At 51.7% G+C, this 21,393-nt stretch overlaps 1 protein-coding gene and 1 long non-coding RNA gene across 3 annotated transcripts in view; one reads left to right on the forward strand and one right to left on the reverse strand.

Moving 5' to 3' along the window:
* SLC25A1 (solute carrier family 25 member 1) overlaps window positions 1-15,441 on the reverse strand; it is a 128,198-nt gene extending 112,757 nt beyond the window's left edge. Inside the window, exon 1 of the mRNA XM_069215204.1 lies at window positions 14,959-15,441. Within this exon, the coding sequence (XP_069071305.1) occupies window positions 14,959-15,070 (112 nt within the window). The 5' untranslated portion in view covers window positions 15,071-15,441. The remainder of the gene's footprint in view (window positions 1-14,958) is intronic.
* A 406-nt stretch (window positions 15,442-15,847) lies between these two features.
* Window positions 15,848-21,393, forward strand: part of LOC138266438 (uncharacterized) — a 37,383-nt gene continuing 31,837 nt past the window's right edge. For both annotated transcript variants that reach the window (XR_011199524.1, XR_011199523.1), the window contains exon 1: window positions 15,848-15,934. This is a non-coding gene — a long non-coding RNA (uncharacterized lncRNA). The remainder of the gene's footprint in view (window positions 15,935-21,393) is intronic.

Consider the following 21,393-nt stretch of genomic DNA (forward strand, 5'->3'; position numbering starts at 1 on the left):
ATTACCTTAATGTTTCCCAAACTGTTTGCCAGGGGTTTTGAAATGTTCAGAAACTTAATCAAAATGTTGCTGTTACTTTCTCTTCAGGAAAGATCGGGTAGATTTGGGTAGGGGTGATGGCCTTGCCGTGAAGGGCATTAATTTACTACTGAACAAGGACGTAATGTGACACCTGAATGTAGCACACCAGGAGGCAATCACAAAAGGTCCACAGTAAATAAATAGTGCTATGTTTAAAAAGAGTACATAAATGCACTGACAACATAGTGAGGCATGGCCTCTCTTGCGTGTGTCTGTAAAACTGACGTTTGTTCTTGAATTTTTGTCCTGAATTTTGACCCTTTGTCCAGAATTTTTGTCCTGAATTTTGACCCTTTGTCCTGAATTTTTTACAGTCCTGTCCAGAATTTGCCTCAGTGCCAGGTGGTCACCCTAGGTCGTGGTGTTGCTGCATTAACACAACTTACTCTTCAAGTGGGGTAAACACTTTTACAAGTTAGAAGACGGGGCGAGGACAAACTCTGAAAGAGGTGGGGCCTACACAGCAGAAAATGGCGGGGTGAGTTACTGAAGAGATGCGGACTGGGAGTAGGTTCGAACCTATAACCTAACTTTGCGTAATGTGACGGGTGCCGAGTGCGCGGTATATAAAACTTCAGAATAAAATAATTGGCCGGAAGAATCTTCTAAAACTGGGTATAGTCAATAATTTAACGCTGCATAAATGGAACGGAGAGTGGTACACTGTCACACTAGGTCGGGGGAGCCCAAACTGTGGTCCAGGGACCCCTGGAGGTCCACAAAGCCTCTTTAGGGGGTCCGCGACTGCTTAGAAAATGAAATAATATTAATCGATTAGGCCCCCAGCCTTCAGTAGTGACTTAGGGGGAGATCCCTGGATTCCAATAACGATTCAGTGGGGGTCCCCGGGTTCCAGTAATGATAAATTGGGGGTCCACAGAAGTCAAAGGTTGGGAACCACTGCACTAGGTACATCGCAGCGATGTGAGTTGCCCATGGACAAATCGGGGTACAAGGTAACTGTCGCGATCACCCCCTGATCAGCCCGTGATAAACTCCATGGTCACACAGCGGTAAAACAAAAAGACTGATTAGCCCACGGTCACACCGCAAAACAACGGCGACGCTGTGATTGGCCCAGAGTCACCCTGGGTATACAGAGTAGTCAAGGAAGGTTGGGCTGAGTGATGATGGAGGTGTCTGGCCGATGGTTGGGGTCAGATAGGGCATAGGAAGGCTGTGATTATTCACTGGCCCAGTCGAGACCCACTAAGTCAGCCACTGCTTAATTTGTAAATAATAACGTGTTGGTGCCCAAAGCTCTCTTCGCTGCCGCAATTAAATGTGGGAGCACGGACTACTGAGGCCAGTTAACCCTAAAGCCACCTCGGGCCTCTTTAATCTTTTTACAGCTACTCTCTGCCTTCTAGCTCACTCTTGCAGCTTTCTGCTGTCTCCCTTTGTGACGTTTTTTCGATTTTCTCTTCCTTCGTGTTTCCCATATGTGTCTTTTGCTCGTAGCAAATGCTTGAGACAGAAAAGTAAGTGCTAAACCTCAAATTTAAGTGCCCGTGCACCGGACCGGAAACCACCGTCTCAAATTCAGCACTGGTTGGAGTCAATATCTCATGTCAAACCGAAGCCCACGGCAAAGCGCTATGTAAGGCGCACAGCCTCACTGGGGAAGGAGGGGTGTGATTAGACCAAGTGGGTGCTCTGGTCAGCCCAGGATCACACAGGAGATCAGGGAGGAGCTGTGATTGGAACAGGCCACCACGGAGGCCCGATGGCGTGTTCGCATTCTCCAGAACGACACTGGATATTTTTCAGTGGAGCGTTGCTAGTGATCTGGCCAAGGTCACAGGGAAAACTAAGGCGGCGCTGTGACCAGCCCTGACTCACCCCGAGGGAGGAAGAGTGACTACTCCGTGGTAAACGTTAAGTGGGTCATATACGCACCGAAATTCGGGCGCTCGGTTTGCAGATTCATTTACGTACAACCGCTAAAGCGCAAACCTGCTCCAGCAGGGGGACTCGAGGAGCTGCGGCATGCAAACCCAATAAGTCTGACTATCTACTAAGTGAAATCGCTCCGTCACTCTGGCAAATGCGAAAGTGGATGAATGGGGGAATGCGTAAAACGCTGGATGGATCATTGAGCGTATGTATGTGTGCACGATCGAGTGAATGACTGGGTGAGTGTGCAGATGAATGGTTGAATAAGTGAGTCCGTAGATGAATGGTTGAGTATACGAGTGCTTCGAAGAGTGCTCATTTGAGAGGGTGAGTGAGGATGTGAATGGATGCACATAGCTGACACCAACCTTATTGGCCGAGGCCCTGGAAGAAATGATGACGTCATTAAAGCAGTAGGAACCCCTAATGCAATGCCAGCGGAAGTGTTTCAAAATGGCTGGTCACATCACGTCACAATGCCCACAACAGATACAGAATTACCACCAGTATTATGCCAGTGCGCACATTATGAGGTCATTCTCACGCCACGAGGGTGTATAGTATTTCCAAGAACTACCACCATTGTGGCCCAGTCAGCACCGTGCCCCTGGTGAGCACGAACGTACAGGGGATGGCCACGTTCTGGCAAGAAATACCACCATTATGTCAAAAACTGGCATCATGATGCCAGGGCCAGCGTTATGCTTACCCTGGTTAAGAATGTGCCATCTGTTTACTGCACGCGAAGAACGGCCACTGTTGTGCCAGGCCTGCATAAGTCATGGGTGCCCACCATCATGCATCAGACACCCATGTTGTATATACTTACACATGCATGCAAACAATGCAACACACACCAAGGGCAACCACTATGACGTCATGTCTGCAACAAATGCACGCATACTCGTTACCACTGCCTTGCTAAGCACACAAAGCATGCTACAGACTCGAGGCGCTTCCTTCCAGGACAGGGTCTGATTTATCACCCTTTGAACAATGCATACAAATTCTCGACGGAGCCTCGACACGCTACAATAATATATCAAAACAGTACAAGAAGAAGACTAAAAAAATACAACTACAACAGTACAGAAAACACACCACAAAATAAAAGACATCCAAACATAGCATAACTGTGCACTGCAACTACATTGCTCTGGTGTTGTTTTGTTGTTGAGTTGTATTGTCAGATTTGTCTTATTTTGTTTTATGGCTCGTGTTATAGTACCGGTTGCCTTTTGTGTTCTTTTGTAGCAGTGTGTTATCTCAGTGGGTTTTGTTGGTATACTGTGTTGCTGCTCTTGTTACCTGTAATTTTTGTATTGTAGTGTGTTGTCTGTTGTTTTGTATGTTTGTGTGCTGTGCTGTGTTTTTTTTCAACGGGTTGTGTGTTTTCTTTTATTGTCGTGGTACTACTGTGATGTGTTGCCCTGCCCTTATTGCATTGTGTTTTGTTATTATTATTTTCTGTTGTTCTATTTGATGTTTTGTGATGTAATTCTGGTTGCATTGTTGTGGGAGTTGTGACGTTGGCGCAGTGTTTTGTATTGTGTGTTGTTGTTGTGGTACCTTGTAGAGGTGCTGTGTTTTGTTTTTGCCATGCCTCAAGTACCATCTGTCTACAGTGTGGGGTGCCGTACAGTGTGGGGGTCACAGTATCCTGACAGGGATGGTAGAGCTGTGGTAGGGGTGAAGTTGCTGCTGTGAGGTGGTAATTCAGTGGTAAGGGCTGTTAGGACGGTGGGGGGGGACTGATCATCTGTTGCTATGAGATGATAGTGCCGTGGTAGTGTCATGCAGTGGTGGGAGGTGGTAGCACAGTGGTGGGGTGGTATTGCGGTTCTCTTAGTGGTGAGACCACACTGCAGTGTGTGATGGATGAACTCATGGTTCTGTGAGGTGTGGTGGGAACTGGTTTGGAGCTGGTGATGTTCTGGTATGGGCTGATTGTGTGGTGTTGTCTGCAGGGGTGGTACCTGGGGGTATTTTTAGCTGGGATGTTGTATACTGATGAGGGTGGTGCTGACATCATGTGTTTGATGACGTGTTCGTGTGCAGTGGTGGTTCACAGATCTGAGGTGGCGGTGCACAGCTGTGGAGTATTGTGGATGCTGGTGGCAGTGTATGGTTTGGGGTGTGATGGTGGTGAGATAATTTCAGGTGGTCCTGTAAGAATAGGAAGGGAAGTTTAGTCGGGGCCACTGGAAGTATGCGGCAGGGGAGGGTCAACTTATGCAGCTGTGCTGAGTAATTGACGCAGCAAGAAACGTCAACTTATGCGGCACATTTTGTGACAGTATTACTTAATTGTTTAGTCATTTTTTATCTTGTTAACCCTGGGCATTAGTTGTACCTCATTAGTACCAGTTTCATACCAAAATATAGCAACTATCTACAGGAAGCTGGCCAGGCAAACTACGCAAATGGCCTTCCACTGTGTTTTTACTAACTTTTGAACCGTTTGAGATAGAAACAAAAATGTTTTTTGTTAAAACCAATAGATTATGCGGCAGACCATGGATTATTTGGCAAATACAGCATATCTACAATTGAACCAAAATCACAGCAGCCGCACAATCGCATCACTCCAGTGGCCTTGAGTGTAGTATTGGTATTTTGCAGGATGAGGGTGCTGGGTGGTCGAGCCGTACTGTGAAGTGTTTCTCTAGTAATGGAAGCTAGCCGTGCAGGGATGGGGCGGTGGTGGGCTGTTGAGTGGGTGGGGAGGGGCAGCCAAGCTACAATAGTGCCAGCAGTGTTGAGATGATGGTATGATTATGATGGGCTGGCAGTGTGGTAGTTTGGGGTGAAAGTGTGGTGGCCTTGGGTTGAAGTGCAGTTTTAGGTTGGAAATGCTTAACTGGGATTTGTAGTCCTGTGGTGTGCAGCGATGAAATCGATTAGACGTGAAAGATGTTGTGATGCTTCATAGTAGTCTACATATGTAAAATAGCCCATGTCTCTGCCTCATGCATAGCAATGGAAGCACTCCAGGCAGAATGATACACCCATCAATCAACACGTGGTGATGGAATTATACCCCTCTGGATTGGAAACTATTGAAGCTGTCTGTAGCCATGCCTAAAAAGGCGCAGTATTGTTTTTGATACTGGCAGCCTTGCATTTATAGATGGAGAAAACATGGTTGCAAGCCCCAGAGTGCAAAGACAAATCAGGGCCGAGTGAGTGACTGCAGTCTGGCACGTGCAACCCGGGCTCTCTCTGCAGAACAGTCAAGGGCCAGTGAAAACAGACGGTCCACCGGACTATTGGCTTTGTCAATGCCTTTAGCACAGGGGAAAAAGGTATGATGATGGAAAGGCAGCTGCTTTCCTCGTGTAGATCCGTGATTGTGTGTGCATGCACATGCATCACGCATGCACACCTACAAAATAACGCAGGCGTAAATTTTTACTCACCCACCCAAGATTGAGTGGGGGGGAGGGGGAGGAATAGCGCAAAAGCGCCGCCTTTTAAAGGCAGAGGGGCCAGTCGTAATTTTCTGCCTAGGTCCCACATCCCCACCCACAAAAAAAAAATAGAAAAAAGGCAATAGGTGTGTGGGGCAATGGAGCAGTAGGTCGGGGAAGCAATGCATAGCGGACGGAGGAGGAAAAACTGCATGCAAGGGAGAGCAACAAAGGGGTAAGCATGACCGAGAAAGTAACCCTGGAAAGCAAGGGAGAAAGGGAGTGTGGAGTTCACACTAGAGTGTTTGTAGCACAAGGGAGGCAACAACATGGACCCTGGGGTGGGTATTTGGCAGGGGAAGGAGCACACAAGGGAGAGTTCTGGAAAACACATGCACTCTCATGGAGAGCTTCAGCAAAAAAAGAAAAAGTTTTCTAAAAGTGAGCTGTGGAAGGACAGATGCTAGCCTGACATAGAGGTAGTAAACACGCTATGCTCCACTGGTGGGACAAACACAAAATGGATAAGCTGGGACAAAGAAAGTCATCGAATAAGAAGCAAGCAAATGAGTGACAAGAAAGCCAACCAATGGTAAGCAATAGGCAGGCAGGCAGGCTGTAAACCCCTGCCAATTCTTGGAAAACCCACAATAGGTCTTTTGCAACCAGGCAGCTTACTCGGTCTGGCAGAAGCTCTAGAATGGCATGTACCGGGAGTTCACACTTTGTAAAGCAGTGCGAGGTCAAAGGCCAAGGGTTTTTCAAACAGGAAGTAGGTAAACATAACTTTTCACCTAGTTTAGGGTGTTGGAAAACCCACAATAGGTCTTTTGCAACCAGGCAGCTTGCACAGTCTTGCAGAATCCAGACTGGGAATCACTAAATGAGTCTGTGACGCATCAGTACATTTCCTTTTTGCAACGCGCAATTAGCGAATTTTCAAGTCACAAAAGGAAATTATTGCACATTTGGCCCTTTATGTGCAAGAAAAGGCATTTACAATTAAGACTAACATCTGACAGTACAAGAGCTGACATCTGACACTGGCCGAGATTCAGCACACGCTTGGTGTGCCGTGCCCAACAATGCAACACCATCTCTCTCAGTACATCAGAGAAGAGTAACAGCTTTCAGACACCGAGACAAAACCTCTTCCAGTAATCTTCATGGCATCTCACACAGGCTCGTAAGAAGAAGCGAGGTGGACAGAGTGCCATCTCTTGCAGCACGAGGCGTCATCTCGCACTGTACGTCAGTGGGCGCCCGCAGCTGCGATCCGCCTCCCTTTTCCTCGCAGACACCCCTGGATCTGCGGATCCACCATGGAGGATTCCCTCTTACCTCACCTGGTGCCCAAAGCCTGGGGAGACCTTACCCCGCACCTCAGGAACACTGCGTCTCTCCGGGAATTCAGAAAAGGACTCAAGATATGAATATAGCGCCATGAAGCAGCTAGCAACTCCAGCGCCTTGAGACTCTCATGCTTCATAAAACCTAATTGATTGACAGCGGCACATTTCACTGTGCAAGAGATGTCATGTCACGGTGAGTGTAAGCTCGCAGGAGCGGAGAGTGAAATCTGTAGCCTATGTCGTGAGACTATAACATCTCAGTGAGATGACATATGCAGGGCAAGGGGCACCGCCTGAGTGCCACGCCACAGAGAAGCGGTGGCATAAGCAGATGGGGGTATCACGCGAGAGCCACTTAAATCAGAGTGGGTAGCATCTGCCAGGCAGAGCACACAACTGAGATGACACGAGAGAGAGATGACATCTGACGGGCAGGAGACATCAGATGTCATGTGACACCTGCAGGGCAGGAGACATCACAAGTGATGTGCCATTTGAAGGGAGGGAGACAGCAGTAGTGTGACAGCTGCAGAGGTGCAGACATCACAAGTGATGCGCCATTTGAGGGCAGCAGACATCACAAGCGGTGTGACAGCCGCAGGGCCGGAGACATCAGACGCGAGGTGACATTTGAAGGGAGGGAGACATCACAAGTGGTGTGACAGCCGCAGGGCCGGAGACATCAAACGTGAGGTGGCATTTGAACGGAGGGAGACATCCCAAGCGGTGTGACAGCCGCAGGGCCGGAGACATCAGACGTGAGGTGACATTTGAAGGAGGGAGACATCACAAGTGGCGTGACAGCCGCAGGGCCGGAGACATCAGACGTGAGGTGGCATTTGAAGGGAGACATTTGAAGGGAGGGAGACATCCCAAGCGGTGTGACAGCCGCAGGGCAGGAGACATCAGACGCGAGGTGGCATTTGAAGGGAGACATTTGAAGGGAGGGAGACATCCCAAGCGGTGTGACAGCCGCAGGGCAGGAGACATCAGACGCGAGGTGACATTTGAAGGGAGGGAGACATCCCAAGCGGTGTGACAACCGCAGAGCCGGAGACATCAGACGCGAGGTGACATTTGAAGGGAGGGAGACATCACAAGCGGTGTGACAGCCGCAGGGCAGGAGACATCAGACGCGAGGTGACATTTGAAGGGAGGGAGACATCACAAGTGGTGTGACAGCCGCAGGGCCGGAGACATCAGACGTGAGGTGGCATTTGAAGGGAGAGGGACATCCCAAGCGGTGTGACAGCCGCAGGGCAGGAGACATCAGACGCGAGGTGACATTTGAAGGGAGACATTTGAAGGGAGGGAGACATCCCAAGCGGTGTGACAGCCGCAGGGCAGGAGACATCAGACGCGAGGTGGCATTTGAAGGGAGACATTTGAAGGGAGGGAGACATCCCAAGCGGTGTGACAGCCGCAGGGCAGGAGACATCAGACGCGAGGTGACATTTGAAGGGAGGGAGACATCCCAAGCGGTGTGACAACCGCAGAGCCGGAGACATCAGACGCGAGGTGACATTTGAAGGGAGGGAGACATCACAAGCGGTGTGACAGCCGCAGGGCAGGAGACATCAGACGCGAGGTGACATTTGAAGGGAGGGAGACATCACAAGTGGTGTGACAGCCGCAGGGCCGGAGACATCAGACGTGAGGTGGCATTTGAAGGGAGAGGGACATCCCAAGCGGTGTGACAGCCGCAGGGCAGGAGACATCAGACGCGAGGTGACATTTGAAGGGAGGGAGACATCACAAGCGGTGTGACAGCCGCAGGGCAGGAGACATCAGACGTGAGGTGGCATTTGAAGGGAGAGGGACATCACAAGTGGTGTGACAGCCGCAGGGCAGGAGACATCTGAAGTGGTGCGTTACCAGGGAGTCCACCTCATCGAGAGTGACGTGCAGGCGACATTAGGGGGTCCACCTCCTCGAGAGTGACGTGCAGGCGACATTAGGGGGTCCACCTCCTCGAGAGTGACGTGCAGGCGATATTAGGGGGTCCACCTCACCGTCAGGGGCAGACAGTAACACTAGGGGGGGTGAGCTTCACGTTGCCCACCAATCATGCTGGTTAAAGTACACTCTCCAGAAGCAGGGCGAGGGGGGCTTAAGGGGCGGTAGGAAGCGAGGAGTGTGATTGAGCGGGGTGGGTGCAACTCAATATTTTATAAAATAATATTTTCAAAGACCCTTTGAACACAGACGAGAGAGTGTGAGAGAGAGATTTTGTTGTTTTCCCCCCGAGGTGTATGTCAAAATAACACGTGAAATCGACAAACACCCTATTATCCCTAAATTAAAGCATCTCTGCCCAACTATTTACTACAGAATGCATTTATTAGGGGGTGTTGACTCCCCCACCCCAAGCTACGCCCTTCCTCACAGTGAGATGACATGTGCAGGCCATATATCAGGGAGACCACCTCCGAGAGAGTGAGTCCGCCTCGCCTGAGGTACGTGCTGGCCAGGACCCATCAGTCAGTGAGACTTCATTAAAGAGCATCTCTTCCCGGTGCGTAGGATGACATCAGCGCACTGTGTGTGGATATCAGACACGTGTATGAACAGGGAGCCTGGGGCCCCCCAGGGAAGGGGCAGGCCCACCCTCCCAGCTCACACACACGGTCTGCCCATCCCCGCCGCTGCTCCAATGAGGAGGCCGCAAGCACGAATGCTGGCCTTTGATTGGCTGCCTGTCCTCTGCTGTGTATCATACCATAGAATCACATCTTCATCTGCTTCCCCCAGGCCGGGCTGCGGCGCAGCACCGTGGGCTGGCAGCACAAGCCTGGCCCTCCACCCCTCCTAGCCCTCCACCCCTCCTAGCCCTCCACCCATGCTAGCACTCCACCCATCCTAGCACCCACCTGGAAGAGCAGCACCGTGGGCTGGCAGTACAAGCCTGGCCCTCCACCCCTCCTAGCCCTCCACCCATGCTAGCACTCCACCCATCCTAGCACCCACCTGGAAGAGCAGCACCGTGGGCTGGCAGTACAAGCCTGGCCCTCCACCCCTCCTAGCCCTCCACCCATCCTAGCACTCCACCCATCCCAGCACCCACCTGGGAGAGTAGCACCGTGGGCTGGCAGTACAAGCCTGGCCCTCCACCCCTTCTAGCACTCCACCCATCCTAGCACCCACCTGGGAGAGTAGCACCGTGGGCTGGCAGCAGAAGCCTGGCCCTCCACCCCTCCTAGCACTCCACCCATCCTAGCACCCACCTGGGAGAGTAGCACCGTGGGCTGGCAGCAGAAGCCTGGCCCTCCACCCCTCCTAGCACTCCACCCATCCTAGCACCCACCTGCAAGAGTAGCACCGTGGGCTGGCAGCAGAAGCCTGGCCCTCCATCCCTCCTAGCACTCCACCCATCCTAGCACCCACCTGGAAGAGTAGCACCGTGGGCTGGCAGCACAAGCCTGGCCCTCCACCCATACTAGCACTCCACCCATCCTAGCACCCACCTGGGAGAGTAGCACCGTGGGCTGGCAGCACAAGCCTGGCCCTCCACCCCTCCTGGCCCTCCGCCCATCCTAGCAACTGGTACCACCCTGGCAGCACACGACTCGCACACCACCCATCCTAGCACCCACCTGGGAGAGTAGCACCGTGGGCTGGCAGCAGAAGCCTGGCCCTCCACCCCTCCTAGCCCTCCACCCATGCTAGCACTCCACCCATCCTAGCACCCACCTGGGAGAGTAGCACCGTGGGCTGGCAGCACACGACTCGCACACCACCCCTCCTAGCACTCCACCCATCCTAGCACCCACCTGGAAGAGTAGCACCGTGGGCTGGCAGCAGAAGCCTGGCCCTCCGCCCCTCCTAGCCCTCCACCCCTCCTAGCCCTCCACCCCTCCTAGCACTCCACCCATCCTAGCACTCCACCCATCCTAGCACCCACCTGGGAGAGTAGCACCGTGGGCTGGCAGCAGAAGCCTGGCCCTCCACCCCTCCTAGCCCTCCACCCATGCTAGCACTCCACCCATCCTAGCACCCACCTGGGAGAGTAGCACATCACCCTGGGCTACCAGCCCAAGACTGGCACTCCACCCATACTAGCACCCACCTGGGAGAGTAGCACCGTGGGCTGGCAGTACAAGCCTGGCCCTCCACCCCTTCTAGCACTCCACCCATCCTAGCACCCACCTGGGAGAGTAGCACCGTGGGCTGGCAGCAAAAGCCTGGCCCTCCACCCCTCCTAGCACTCCACCCATCCTAGCACCCACCTGCAAGAGTAGCACCGTGGGCTGGCAGCAGAAGCCTGGCCCTCCATCCCTCCTAGCACTCCACCCATCCTAGCACCCACCTGGAAGAGTAGCACCGTGGGCTGGCAGCACAAGCCTGGCCCTCCACCCATACTAGCACTCCACCCATCCTAGCACCCACCTGGGAGAGTAGCACCGTGGGCTGGCAGCACAAGCCTGGCCCTCCACCCCTCCTGGCCCTCCGCCCATCCTAGCAACTGGTACCACCCTGGCAGCACACGACTCGCACACCACCCATCCTAGCACCCACCTGGGAGAGTAGCACCGTGGGCTGGCAGCAGAAGCCTGGCCCTCCACCCCTCCTAGCCCTCCACCCATGCTAGCACTCCACCCATCCTAGCACCCACCTGGGAGAGTAGCACCGTGGGCTGGCAGCACACGACTCGCACACCACCCCTCCTAGCACTCCACCCATCCTAGCACCCACCTGGAAGAGTAGCACCGTGGGCTGGCAGCAGAAGCCTGGCCCTCCACCCCTCCTAGCCCTCCACCCCTCCTAGCACTCCACCCATCCTAGCACTCCACCCATCCTAGCACCCACCTGGGAGAGTAGCACCGTGGGCTGGCAGCAGAAGCCTGGCCCTCCACCCCTCCTAGCCCTCCACCCATGCTAGCACTCCACCCATCCTAGCACCCACCTGGGAGAGTAGCACATCACCCTGGGCTACCAGCCCAAGACTGGCACTCCACCCATACTAGCACCCACCTGGGATAGTGGCACCCTGGCAGCACAAGACTGGCACTCCGCCCACCCTAGCACCCACCTGGGATAGTGGCACCCATGCACTCCATTCATTTCGACACCTCCCTAATACACACCCCTTCAGATTGGCACCACCTCCACCTCACAACACACACTCCGAAAAGGCTCCCATAGTTCTTCACCTCTGCCCCCCTTAACCAGACTGGCACCCTCGACACTGCCCCCCACGCACACACACACTCACAGGTTTTCTTTTTCATCTGGCATTCCATCTGACCCGTGCCCACTCTCACTAGACAGGCGCTCACCGAGACTGTCCTCAGACTGGCACCCTCTACCCAGACTGGCAGTGACCCCAGACTCCCATGCGAGCAGTCCACAACTGCCACCCTCTGCACCACGTTGACATCCATCCTCCTGACTGTCATGCCCTTTAGATGGCACCTACTTTTCTAGCTGCATATTTACCCAGAGTGTCTCACACTCCCATCAGAAGGGCAATCAGACACACTGATATCCTTAAAACCCTCCCTGGCTGGCACCTCCTTCTTCAGTCCCCTGCCAAGACCATCACTCTAACCAGATGGTGCCCACTCCTTGACGGGCCCTCTCACAGGGTGTCCCGCTCCCCAGAGTGGGCACTATGGGTTCTCTGCAAACCTTCCTGGAGTGGTCTCTGCTTCTGCAGGCAGGCACTGCTCCAAACTGGCATTCGCCCTGATTCTATTAACACCTGCAGTGGCACCAACTCCCTGAGACTAATACCATACCTACACCACACCAACTTCAGAGACACAGACCCCCTGCCTGGCATTCCTCCTGACTAATGCCCACTTCCCATGGCTGGCATTCCCAAAACGCCCAGGGTGGGGTTTTAAGAAGACTGGCATCCCTAACCTCTGACACTGGCACTGCCCTGAGAAGCAGTGTTGTTGTTGTACAGACAGCACTTGAATCAGCCATGCAACAAGGAGTGTGACTTTGCAGAGGTGCCCCACACCATTGTATTCACTCATTTGCAATAGAGTTGTATTTAATCATGCATTCTTTAATGCAACAATCATTTATTTCCTGCAGTTGCTCAGAGATTCATTAATTCAACCTCACGCGACCTCCCTGGAAGGACCCACATCACACCCCCATCTTAAAAAAACTACACTGGCTTCCGATTCAGAAGAGATACCCGTTCAAGATGCTGATCCATGCCTGCAAGGCCCGGGATGATGGACCAGCATACAACAAATGCCGGACCTTCCACCAACTGACCAGATACCTCTCCCTGGCAGACACCCCAGGCATCCGCCAAGCCAACAGCTGAGGACGCTCCTTCTCCCACCTGGAACAACCTCCCCCTGCACCTCAGGACCGCACTGTCACTCCAGTGCTTCAGAAGAGAAATAAAGACCTGCATGTTGGAATGATCATTCCTCCACGCAGCAGCATGCAGCTCCAGCGCCTGGAAACCCTCATGGGTGACTTGCCGTGCTCTACAAATGTTTGATTGATTCACACAAGCAGTAATCCATACATTTGTTCATTCATGCATTCAGTCAGTCATTCGCCAGCATGTGCCTGAATTCATCCATCCATTTAAGGAGTCAATAATTGAATTGTAATAGGTGCTCTATCAACCATTCAATCACCCATGCATTCACTAATTCCCTTCTTTTTTCATGAATTCAACCACTGACTCACACTTGCATTCAACCATTAATCCAAGCTTTTTTTAAATTCGTCCTTTTAATCATTCAATTATTGACGCATGACTTCATTTATGCATTTAACCATTCACTTGTTCATTCATGAATTCAATCATTCATGCATGCAATCAACCTTTCTTCGGTGCATTGGTTTGCTTGTGCGTAGAATCATTCATTCAACTATGGATGCATGGTTTTATGTTTCCATACATTTCTCGGTAGGTGAGTTGCTCTCTCTCTTGTCAGCCGTGTCACGAGGCAGGAGTCTGGCCATTAGCCCTGGAATGCCCCACCCCCTCGCCCCAGCCACCTTTAGACACTGGAGTATTACATCTGGATAACAGTCTATTTATAGATCAGTGGGTATGCAACAGTGCTGGTGTGCACACCCCACTCAGCTGCCAATCAGAAGACAGACGACCTGGGGTGCCCGCTGCAAGGACCTGCCAGGTGGCAACATCCGGCTGGCACGCCCTCCAGCAACAGCAGGTTCAACAGCATCCTTGTACACAGCTCAACCAGCCGGACAGGTACTCTCTGATGGCTCAGGGGGTTAAAGCGCCTGTATCCCATCTACGGAAACTGCAGATCAAAGGCTCGACTCTCTGTAAGACATGGTTTACTCCTGGCATCCGACTGTAGCTGCCCCAGCCATGCCAACCTGTGAGGCAGCATTCTGCAGCTAAATATCCAGTTGTTTCCGGCTTTGTATAGCGCCTAACACAGCGTTTGCGTCGGTGCCAAGAACTCCCACTTTTGGAAGATAAGACGCCTGAGGCACACAGAGGTAACGCAGCTTGCCCAGGATCACACACTTGACCAGAGCTGTGAATTCTGCACCGTTCGCAACAAAGTCACACCAAAGTCCAAAGTCAGGGAAAACAACATGTTTACAACTAAATGTGTCGTGGGGGGAGTGGTGGGGGTATGCGGGAAGGGTCACCCAAGGCTGGGACAAATGCTGGCAAACAAGAAATGCCGGCACGCAAACTGGCATGGAAAGGCACGCCTGGTTTCTGCGGGGCAACAGGGGGTGCAGACAACCAGGGAAGAGTAATGTGCTGCCTCTTGGGGGGGGGAAGGGGTTATTGTCACAGGCCAGGTGTGTGTGAGCAGGAAACAAGTAAACAAGGGAGAGGGAGGACACACAAAGAAGATATGTGTGCGCAGGTGAACGTGTGGTGGTGCCCACAACCGAGGGAGAGCGGTGTCCACAGGAAACCATGGTCCAGGCAGTCTGCTGAGAGCTGCGAGGGTAACCCGGATGGTGCAGACACTCAAGGAAGAGATGTGTTTAGGTAAACACGAGCTGGTCCACACTAAAATATAACAGACACCGTTTGGAAAGACTGTGACATCATGCACAAGCCTTATGTTTACTTTGTCAATACTTGTCTGCGCTGTTCTGCCTGTAAAGCGCCTTGCTGCGTGCCGTACATTCTACTGGGCGCTGCAGGCAATCACGGAAGCGGTGTGTAGCTGTCAGACATGCATTGCGGACTGTCTCCTTCAGCGGAGGCCACCCCAGGCATCACAGACAAGGGCACTTACCTGCCAGGATGGCCTTGCCCGGGTGGGTGAGCTTCGCCTTCCCGGCGGGGGCGGCGGCGGCTGCCAGACGGCGGGGGCTGGGTAGCAGCGCGGTGCCCGGGGCTGGCAGCATGGTGGAGGGGAGGGAGGGTGCGGTCCCAGCCAGAGTCTGCCAGGAACTGAGCGCGGAGAGAGGGACAGATAGGAGAGGGGTGTGAAAAGGAGGGGAGGGGGAGAGAAAGTGGGGAGGGACAGGAGGTGGGAGAGACAGTCACATCCAGAGGAGAGAGAAGGAACAGAGGGAGACGTGGAGGGAAGGACAGAGGAGAGTTGGGGCGGGGGCAACCTACAGAAACAGGGAGGAGAGGGGCGGGACAAGGTCTGAGGGGAGGGCAGTAAGCGGTGTGATGGGGAGGGGAGAGGAGATACGGAGGTAGGCGGCAGCAGGGGCAGAGTCTGCGGGGAGGGACTGAGTGTATGAGAAGAGGGTGGGCAGAGTCTGGTGGAGGGACTGGAGTGTATGAGAAGAGGGTGGACAGAGTCTGTGGGGAGGGACTGGAGTGTATGAGAAGAGAGGGGCAGAATCGGGGAGGGAGGTCTGCCGATGGCAGGAGAAGTGCCTGAGTAACAGAAGAGGGAGTGCCGGAGCCAAGGGGAGGGACCCTGGGAGGAGAGTGAAGAAGAGACACGTCAGGGCAGGAGGCACGTGGGGGAGGGATGGAGGGTGAAACATAAAACAATGTCTTGTTCATTGGCCTGTCAGGGCCGCCAGATTCAACCCCGGAACAGACTCATTAAAGGCCCTGGCTGTGGTAATTCCCCCTCCCTTCCTCAGGGACAGCCTTTCAGTATGATACCGCCTCTTTTGGTGGCATGTTTAGACATGTTTACCGCCCCCTGCTCTTTCTGGTGAGTCTCGGCTTCAGACACAGACAACCTTTCGTGTTTTACCTGAAAGACCCTTCTTTGGAGTCCAGAGGAACCGTGCAAAAAAACGGTAATCTGTTTACCGCAAATTTCCACATACCTGTGAATCTAAAGTGCATCACAATACGCGGTGTTTCCACATAAAAGCAGAAATACTTAGGAAATACTATATATTAATAGTCTGAAGCCATCAATTCAGGGGGGGTTACTGCAGTACAAACATCCCACATCCTGGTGTCGCCGCCGGGTTTCCAGCAGCAGGCCAGCATCCTTTCCCAGCAGCCAGATATGGACAAGTGCACGTCTGCTCCAGGGCTGATGGGGCCGGGGAGCAGGGTCGACTGGGGCAGAAGGCCGGTCCGGGCACATCCCCCTACCAGTGAACTGGAGACCTGAACAACAGGCCCATCAAGTTGCGGTCAGTTTTGAACTTGCAGTGACACGCTGCTCCAGTGTTTTGCAAGGATGCGTGGATCTGAGCTTGTTGCAGCCAATGTTTGTTTAAATGTCAGTGAAATCATCCGTAAAAAACGGCCCAGCAGCAGCAGACCAGAAAGCAGCACAGCCAAAAGCCCGCACCACAGGCTGAGCTGTCGGAGCAGCCCGCCCGGCTCCCTCTGGTTTCCCTAAGGATAGGGTGACCAGATTTTGAGGAGCAAAAACCGGGATAGGTCAGACATAAAAGAAAGACTAAAGACTTTACTCTCACTTTTATATCGGTCCTGGCCCTTTTTTTTGCGTATCTTTGTGAATGTGTTACACATGTGTGTTTATATATATAATAAATATATATATATATGGAGAGAGAGATGTGCGTATATATATATATATATATATATATATATACATACACACGCATACAACACACACATGCACACATTTACAAGACTACATATTTAAAATGAGCAATGGCTTGACATCCCACCCTGCAAACCCACCCCGCCCCCACCCACCTCTCCCTGCCCCCCACTCTGTCTCTCTGCTGGGAGCAGACAGGGGACTGTGTTGTCTGACAGTAACAGATAAGTTGCTTTAATTATTTCATACCTTACTTATGCTTCCCTACATGATCTGACCTTTGTCCCAAAAACAGGGACATTTATTTAATGATCTGACCTTTGTTGCAAAAACCGGGAATTTTTCTTAAAAACTAAGAGATGCGTCGGGACAGTTCTCTAAAAACTGTCCGGGGAAATCCGAGACGTCTGGTCATCCTAACTAAGGACCGAGGAGCCCACGATAAGGTGCAGATTAAAGCTGAGAGAAGCAGGAGGGGGTCGTAGGCTCCGCCCACTGGCCTCCAGTTTCTAATCACTAACCTGGAAGCCGACCCGGCCCACCCCCGCAGGGGGCAGAGATAGAGGGCCTGCTGTGTGCAGATGGGGGGTCACAGTCTCACACACACAAAGGCCAAGCCGAAGAATAAGTTAAAATGAATAATCCAAAATAAAGGCAAAACAATTGGTATCCATTAACAGTTTCAATCCCTGATGCAAGGTCAGAAGACATTGCAAACATTGCAGACGTCAGCCGAGCACAAGTGGTGATGGGAGCTTTAGAACGGCTGACACATTGATGCGGGGAACCAGATTGCAAGCATGGACGTCGTTCAGGGGTCGCAGCTGCCACCGGCGTGCCCCTTGCGACCCCTGGCACTGCCTTTGTAGGTTTTTGCGCATTGCTTGGGCCTCCATTCTCCTTGTTTTCTGTCATTTTCATTAAATAGTGAGGAATATAAGATTATTCACTATTCGTGTTAGAAAGGAGCACAGTTAGCTAGAATATGACCTTCCCCGGCAGCCGAGGCAGGTAAAACACTGATTTTAAATGCATGTTGTGTATATGGCTGAGAGGGGGACTATGTGGGTGTGTGCGCGTAAGCACACGTGTGAGTGAACGTCAAGGCCAAGGGGCGTGTGATGTCACTTCCGCTACTCCTGGCATGTTGGCGAATTGACGTCCATGATTGTAGGCGTTGCCCAGCGCACAGCCTTCAGCTGTTTGCGAATCATATCAACAAGCATTTGCAATGCAACGGGTCTAGGGTTTGCTTGAGCTAGAGCAATTAGCATTGTAAACTCCTAACCGGACTTTTCTTGCCACGTAAATTGAAAATGAAAATAAAACAGTTTCACATAACTAACTGGAATTTTCTTGCCATACACACTGAAAAGTTAAAGTTTCACATAAGCGAGCTGACGGCCGCCAAAAGTGCAAAGCAGAAACACAAACGGAAATAAAAGTTCACTAGTATTGAAATTTATCGGCAAAAGTGCAATTATCCATGTAACCGGCAAAAGTGCAATTATCTACGTAACTGGCAAAAGTGCAATTAACTATGAAACAGGGTCGATATCATGCAAAGCGCTTGACTTCTGCCCAGCAAGATCGCACTGCGAAAAAATTTAAAACGTAGTCCAGAAGCCCGATGGAAAACAGCGAGCCTTGTAGGTTTCCAGTACTTGGTCGCTGCGCTCTAGGAGGGCTAACCACCGGAAAAGACATGACGTATGCATGCCTTCCACTAATGAAAGCAAGCAGATTTTAAAAGGCAAGCCCACGAACCAATGAAAGACACTGAGGTGACATGGGCGTGGTTTGAAGCCCAAAGAGAGATAACAACACAGGAGGAGCGCTGAACGTGCAGTGGGCTAAAAGCCCGCCCATTGCTAACCATTGGTTAGCCTTGTCGCTTTCATTGGCTTGTTTCTGATTTGATTGGTTGCCTTTATCTTGTGTTTGACCACGGCAATATTTTTTAAAAAGTGAAGATGTAATTTTGTAGGCACGTGCATGCATGGTGCACATGCTCACAAAGTGACAGAAAAAGCCATTTTTTCCCCTATTTAGCCTTGCTGCACGGTATCGGGATGCTGTACAGCATGGCTCAAAGGTTATCACAAAGCCAGTAGGTCCAAAGGCAAGACCTTTTGGCTTTGCCAATGCTTGTTAATATGGGTCCCTGCTGAGGTCATAAACCCCAAATCACGGGCTACGCCAAAAGCATACTAAAACTTGTGACTATAGTGACAGTCATTTTGTCAGGGAAGATGCCTGCCCTAGTCAGGGCCATAAATTCATCTCCTTCTGCGGACTGAACATGAGCGAGGCATGTTCAATGTAATATTATGTTATGGTGATTTGTATAGCGCACTAGCACCCAAGAGGGTTTCCAGGCTCTTGGGCATGATGTGCAGGTGGGTGGTCCCAAGGTGCTTATGTGGAGGGCCCGGTCTTTAGCTTCTTGCAGAACTCAGGACGTGAGGAGCAGGCTCTGATGTGTTGAGGGTGGTTCTTCAATGTCTAGGGTGTGATGTAGGAGAATGAGTGACCTCCAGTTTTGCTTTTGTGGAAGCGGGGAGTGTGTACGAGTGAGACTGAGGCAGAGTGTAGGTGTTGTGGGTTAGTAAAAGTGTGTGCGGCTGTTCAGGTAACAGGTACACACAGCATAACCAGCAGTTAAGTTCCAGCAACATCTCAAAGACATGGACCATCAGCATAATCAGCAAGTCCACTGGTGGGTATTGGAGTTTCAGTGATATTAATGCAGGGTTTTGTTACATGCTCAGTGAACACGAGGCAAACATAGGCTTCTCCCGGTTGCTGGGTGGGCATTAAAGAGGCTGGGCTCAGTGGGACAACTGACTAAGGTTATGTGTGAAGACGACCAGAGTACCTCGTATCAGGATAACCTGGCAGTAGACAAATGTTGCATTTTGATGCAAAGAAGTAAATCAGCATCTGAGTGAAGAACACCGTGGTAAATTGGGTTGTAGGTTGAGGGGGTTGAACCCTTACTCAAGCAGCAGCCACAATCCTTGTCAGCCTGAACCACAAAAAGTCACTAAATTAACGTGTGTTTAACAATCTGGTAGCTTGGCACAAAAGCAGCCAGGCTTAACTTAGAGGCAATTTGTAAAGATTTACATACAAACAGTAATATAGTAAAAAGAACAACACAAGAATATCCCACACTAGTTCAGAAAAGCAGAGTAAATTTCAATACATTATTTGACATCAAAATATTAAAAATCTAATCAGTAGAACCAGAGGTATGCAATTTGAAAGATTTAGGTACAAATAGTGCCTAAAACCACACAGTGCCATGGTTATATGGTCGCAGAGGATCGATACAAAGTCACAAGTTGATGCTGACCACAATGAAGTGCAGGCTGGATACATGGACCAGGTTAGGTCTGCTGTGAACTGTACCTCATGTCCTGGATGCGGGGCGTTGCGCAGTGGTGGATCAGAGGAGCCATGCAAGGTCTTGCGGCGAGTTGGGCCGCACTGCGTTTGTTCCGATAAGGACCTGTGAGGCGAGGTCCGTGTCGGGTTGCATCATGCTTCTTCGGTTCCGATGGGGAGTAGCGAGGGATGCATTGCAAGATTTTGCATTGGGTTGCGTTGCGTCAGTTACGATCGGTTACAATGAGGGTCTGCAAGGGCTGTGTCGGGTTGCATCGCGCTGCATCAGTTCAGATGTGCTGTATTGGTTCAGATGGGGACCACAGCTTGGCTGGCAGAGCAAATGTATCCCCACTTCCAAGGGTCCAGTACTGGGGAGGCACCACCTGGGGGGTTAGTACTCACAGTAGGCAGAGTCCAGTTGCAGGGCTCAAGGGTTTTGGAGTCTGTTGTGTCCCTGTAGCTCAGAACAGGAGGATAGCCAACTAGCCCTGGGTGGCACTCTGGTGGTCCTGGCTCCAGCATGCAGGCCCAGTCCTTCTTCCTCAGGTAGCAGGGCAGTAGAACAGCCCCTCTAGCAGGCAGGGAAGAAGAGCAGCTGGGCAGACCTTCTTGCAGCAGAGCAGTCCTTATTCTGAATCTTCCACAAGTCCAGATGTGACCTGAAGAGTGAGTCCTACAACGGCGGCCCCTCCATTAAGGCAGAGGAGAGTTGCCCCCCCTGCTGCCAGAGCTGCAAAAAGTGAAAAATAATAAAGTGAATTTATTACCATTGTACTTTTCTCTTTCCCCAGCCCGAGCCGTGTTTACAGTGTGCCTTTCACTTTTGCCAGCTGTCTTGCGCAGGCCAGCCTGACATGCCCAGTGTAAACCTCTCCACTCAGCTGTCTAAGACAGCTGGGTGGAGAACAGGTCCCCAGTGCCTGCAGGAGCATCAGGGCAGCCCGCTCCAGCCAATCCTGGCCTTCCTCTTAAGCTGCTAACATTATGAGCAGCATGAGAGCAGCGTTCAGATTGGTATGGGGAACTGCTACAGCATGCAGACTACCAGCGCCAAGGAACTGAAGCAGGAGCTCCGGAGGCAAGCTAGTGCATGCAGTGGGTGAGTACATATTTATTTTATTCTTTTTAACCCACTGATGCACTGACATACACTGCCTTCAGCCTCATTGCCAGAGTCCTCAGTCGTGGTTCATTATAAACTATGCTTATAACAAGCCATGACTGACACTTTTGGCGTTGACCAGGCACTGCTGGTAAGTGGCTGCCCACCCAAATATTTGGGGTGGCAACCACCACTGGGGCCTAAAGGTCTCGTTTTTATACCAAGTGCCCACTTTG

The sequence above is a fragment of the Pleurodeles waltl genome, chromosome 11, assembly GCF_031143425.1.
Source record: "Pleurodeles waltl isolate 20211129_DDA chromosome 11, aPleWal1.hap1.20221129, whole genome shotgun sequence".
NCBI classification, from domain to species: Eukaryota; Metazoa; Chordata; class Amphibia; order Caudata; family Salamandridae; genus Pleurodeles; species Pleurodeles waltl.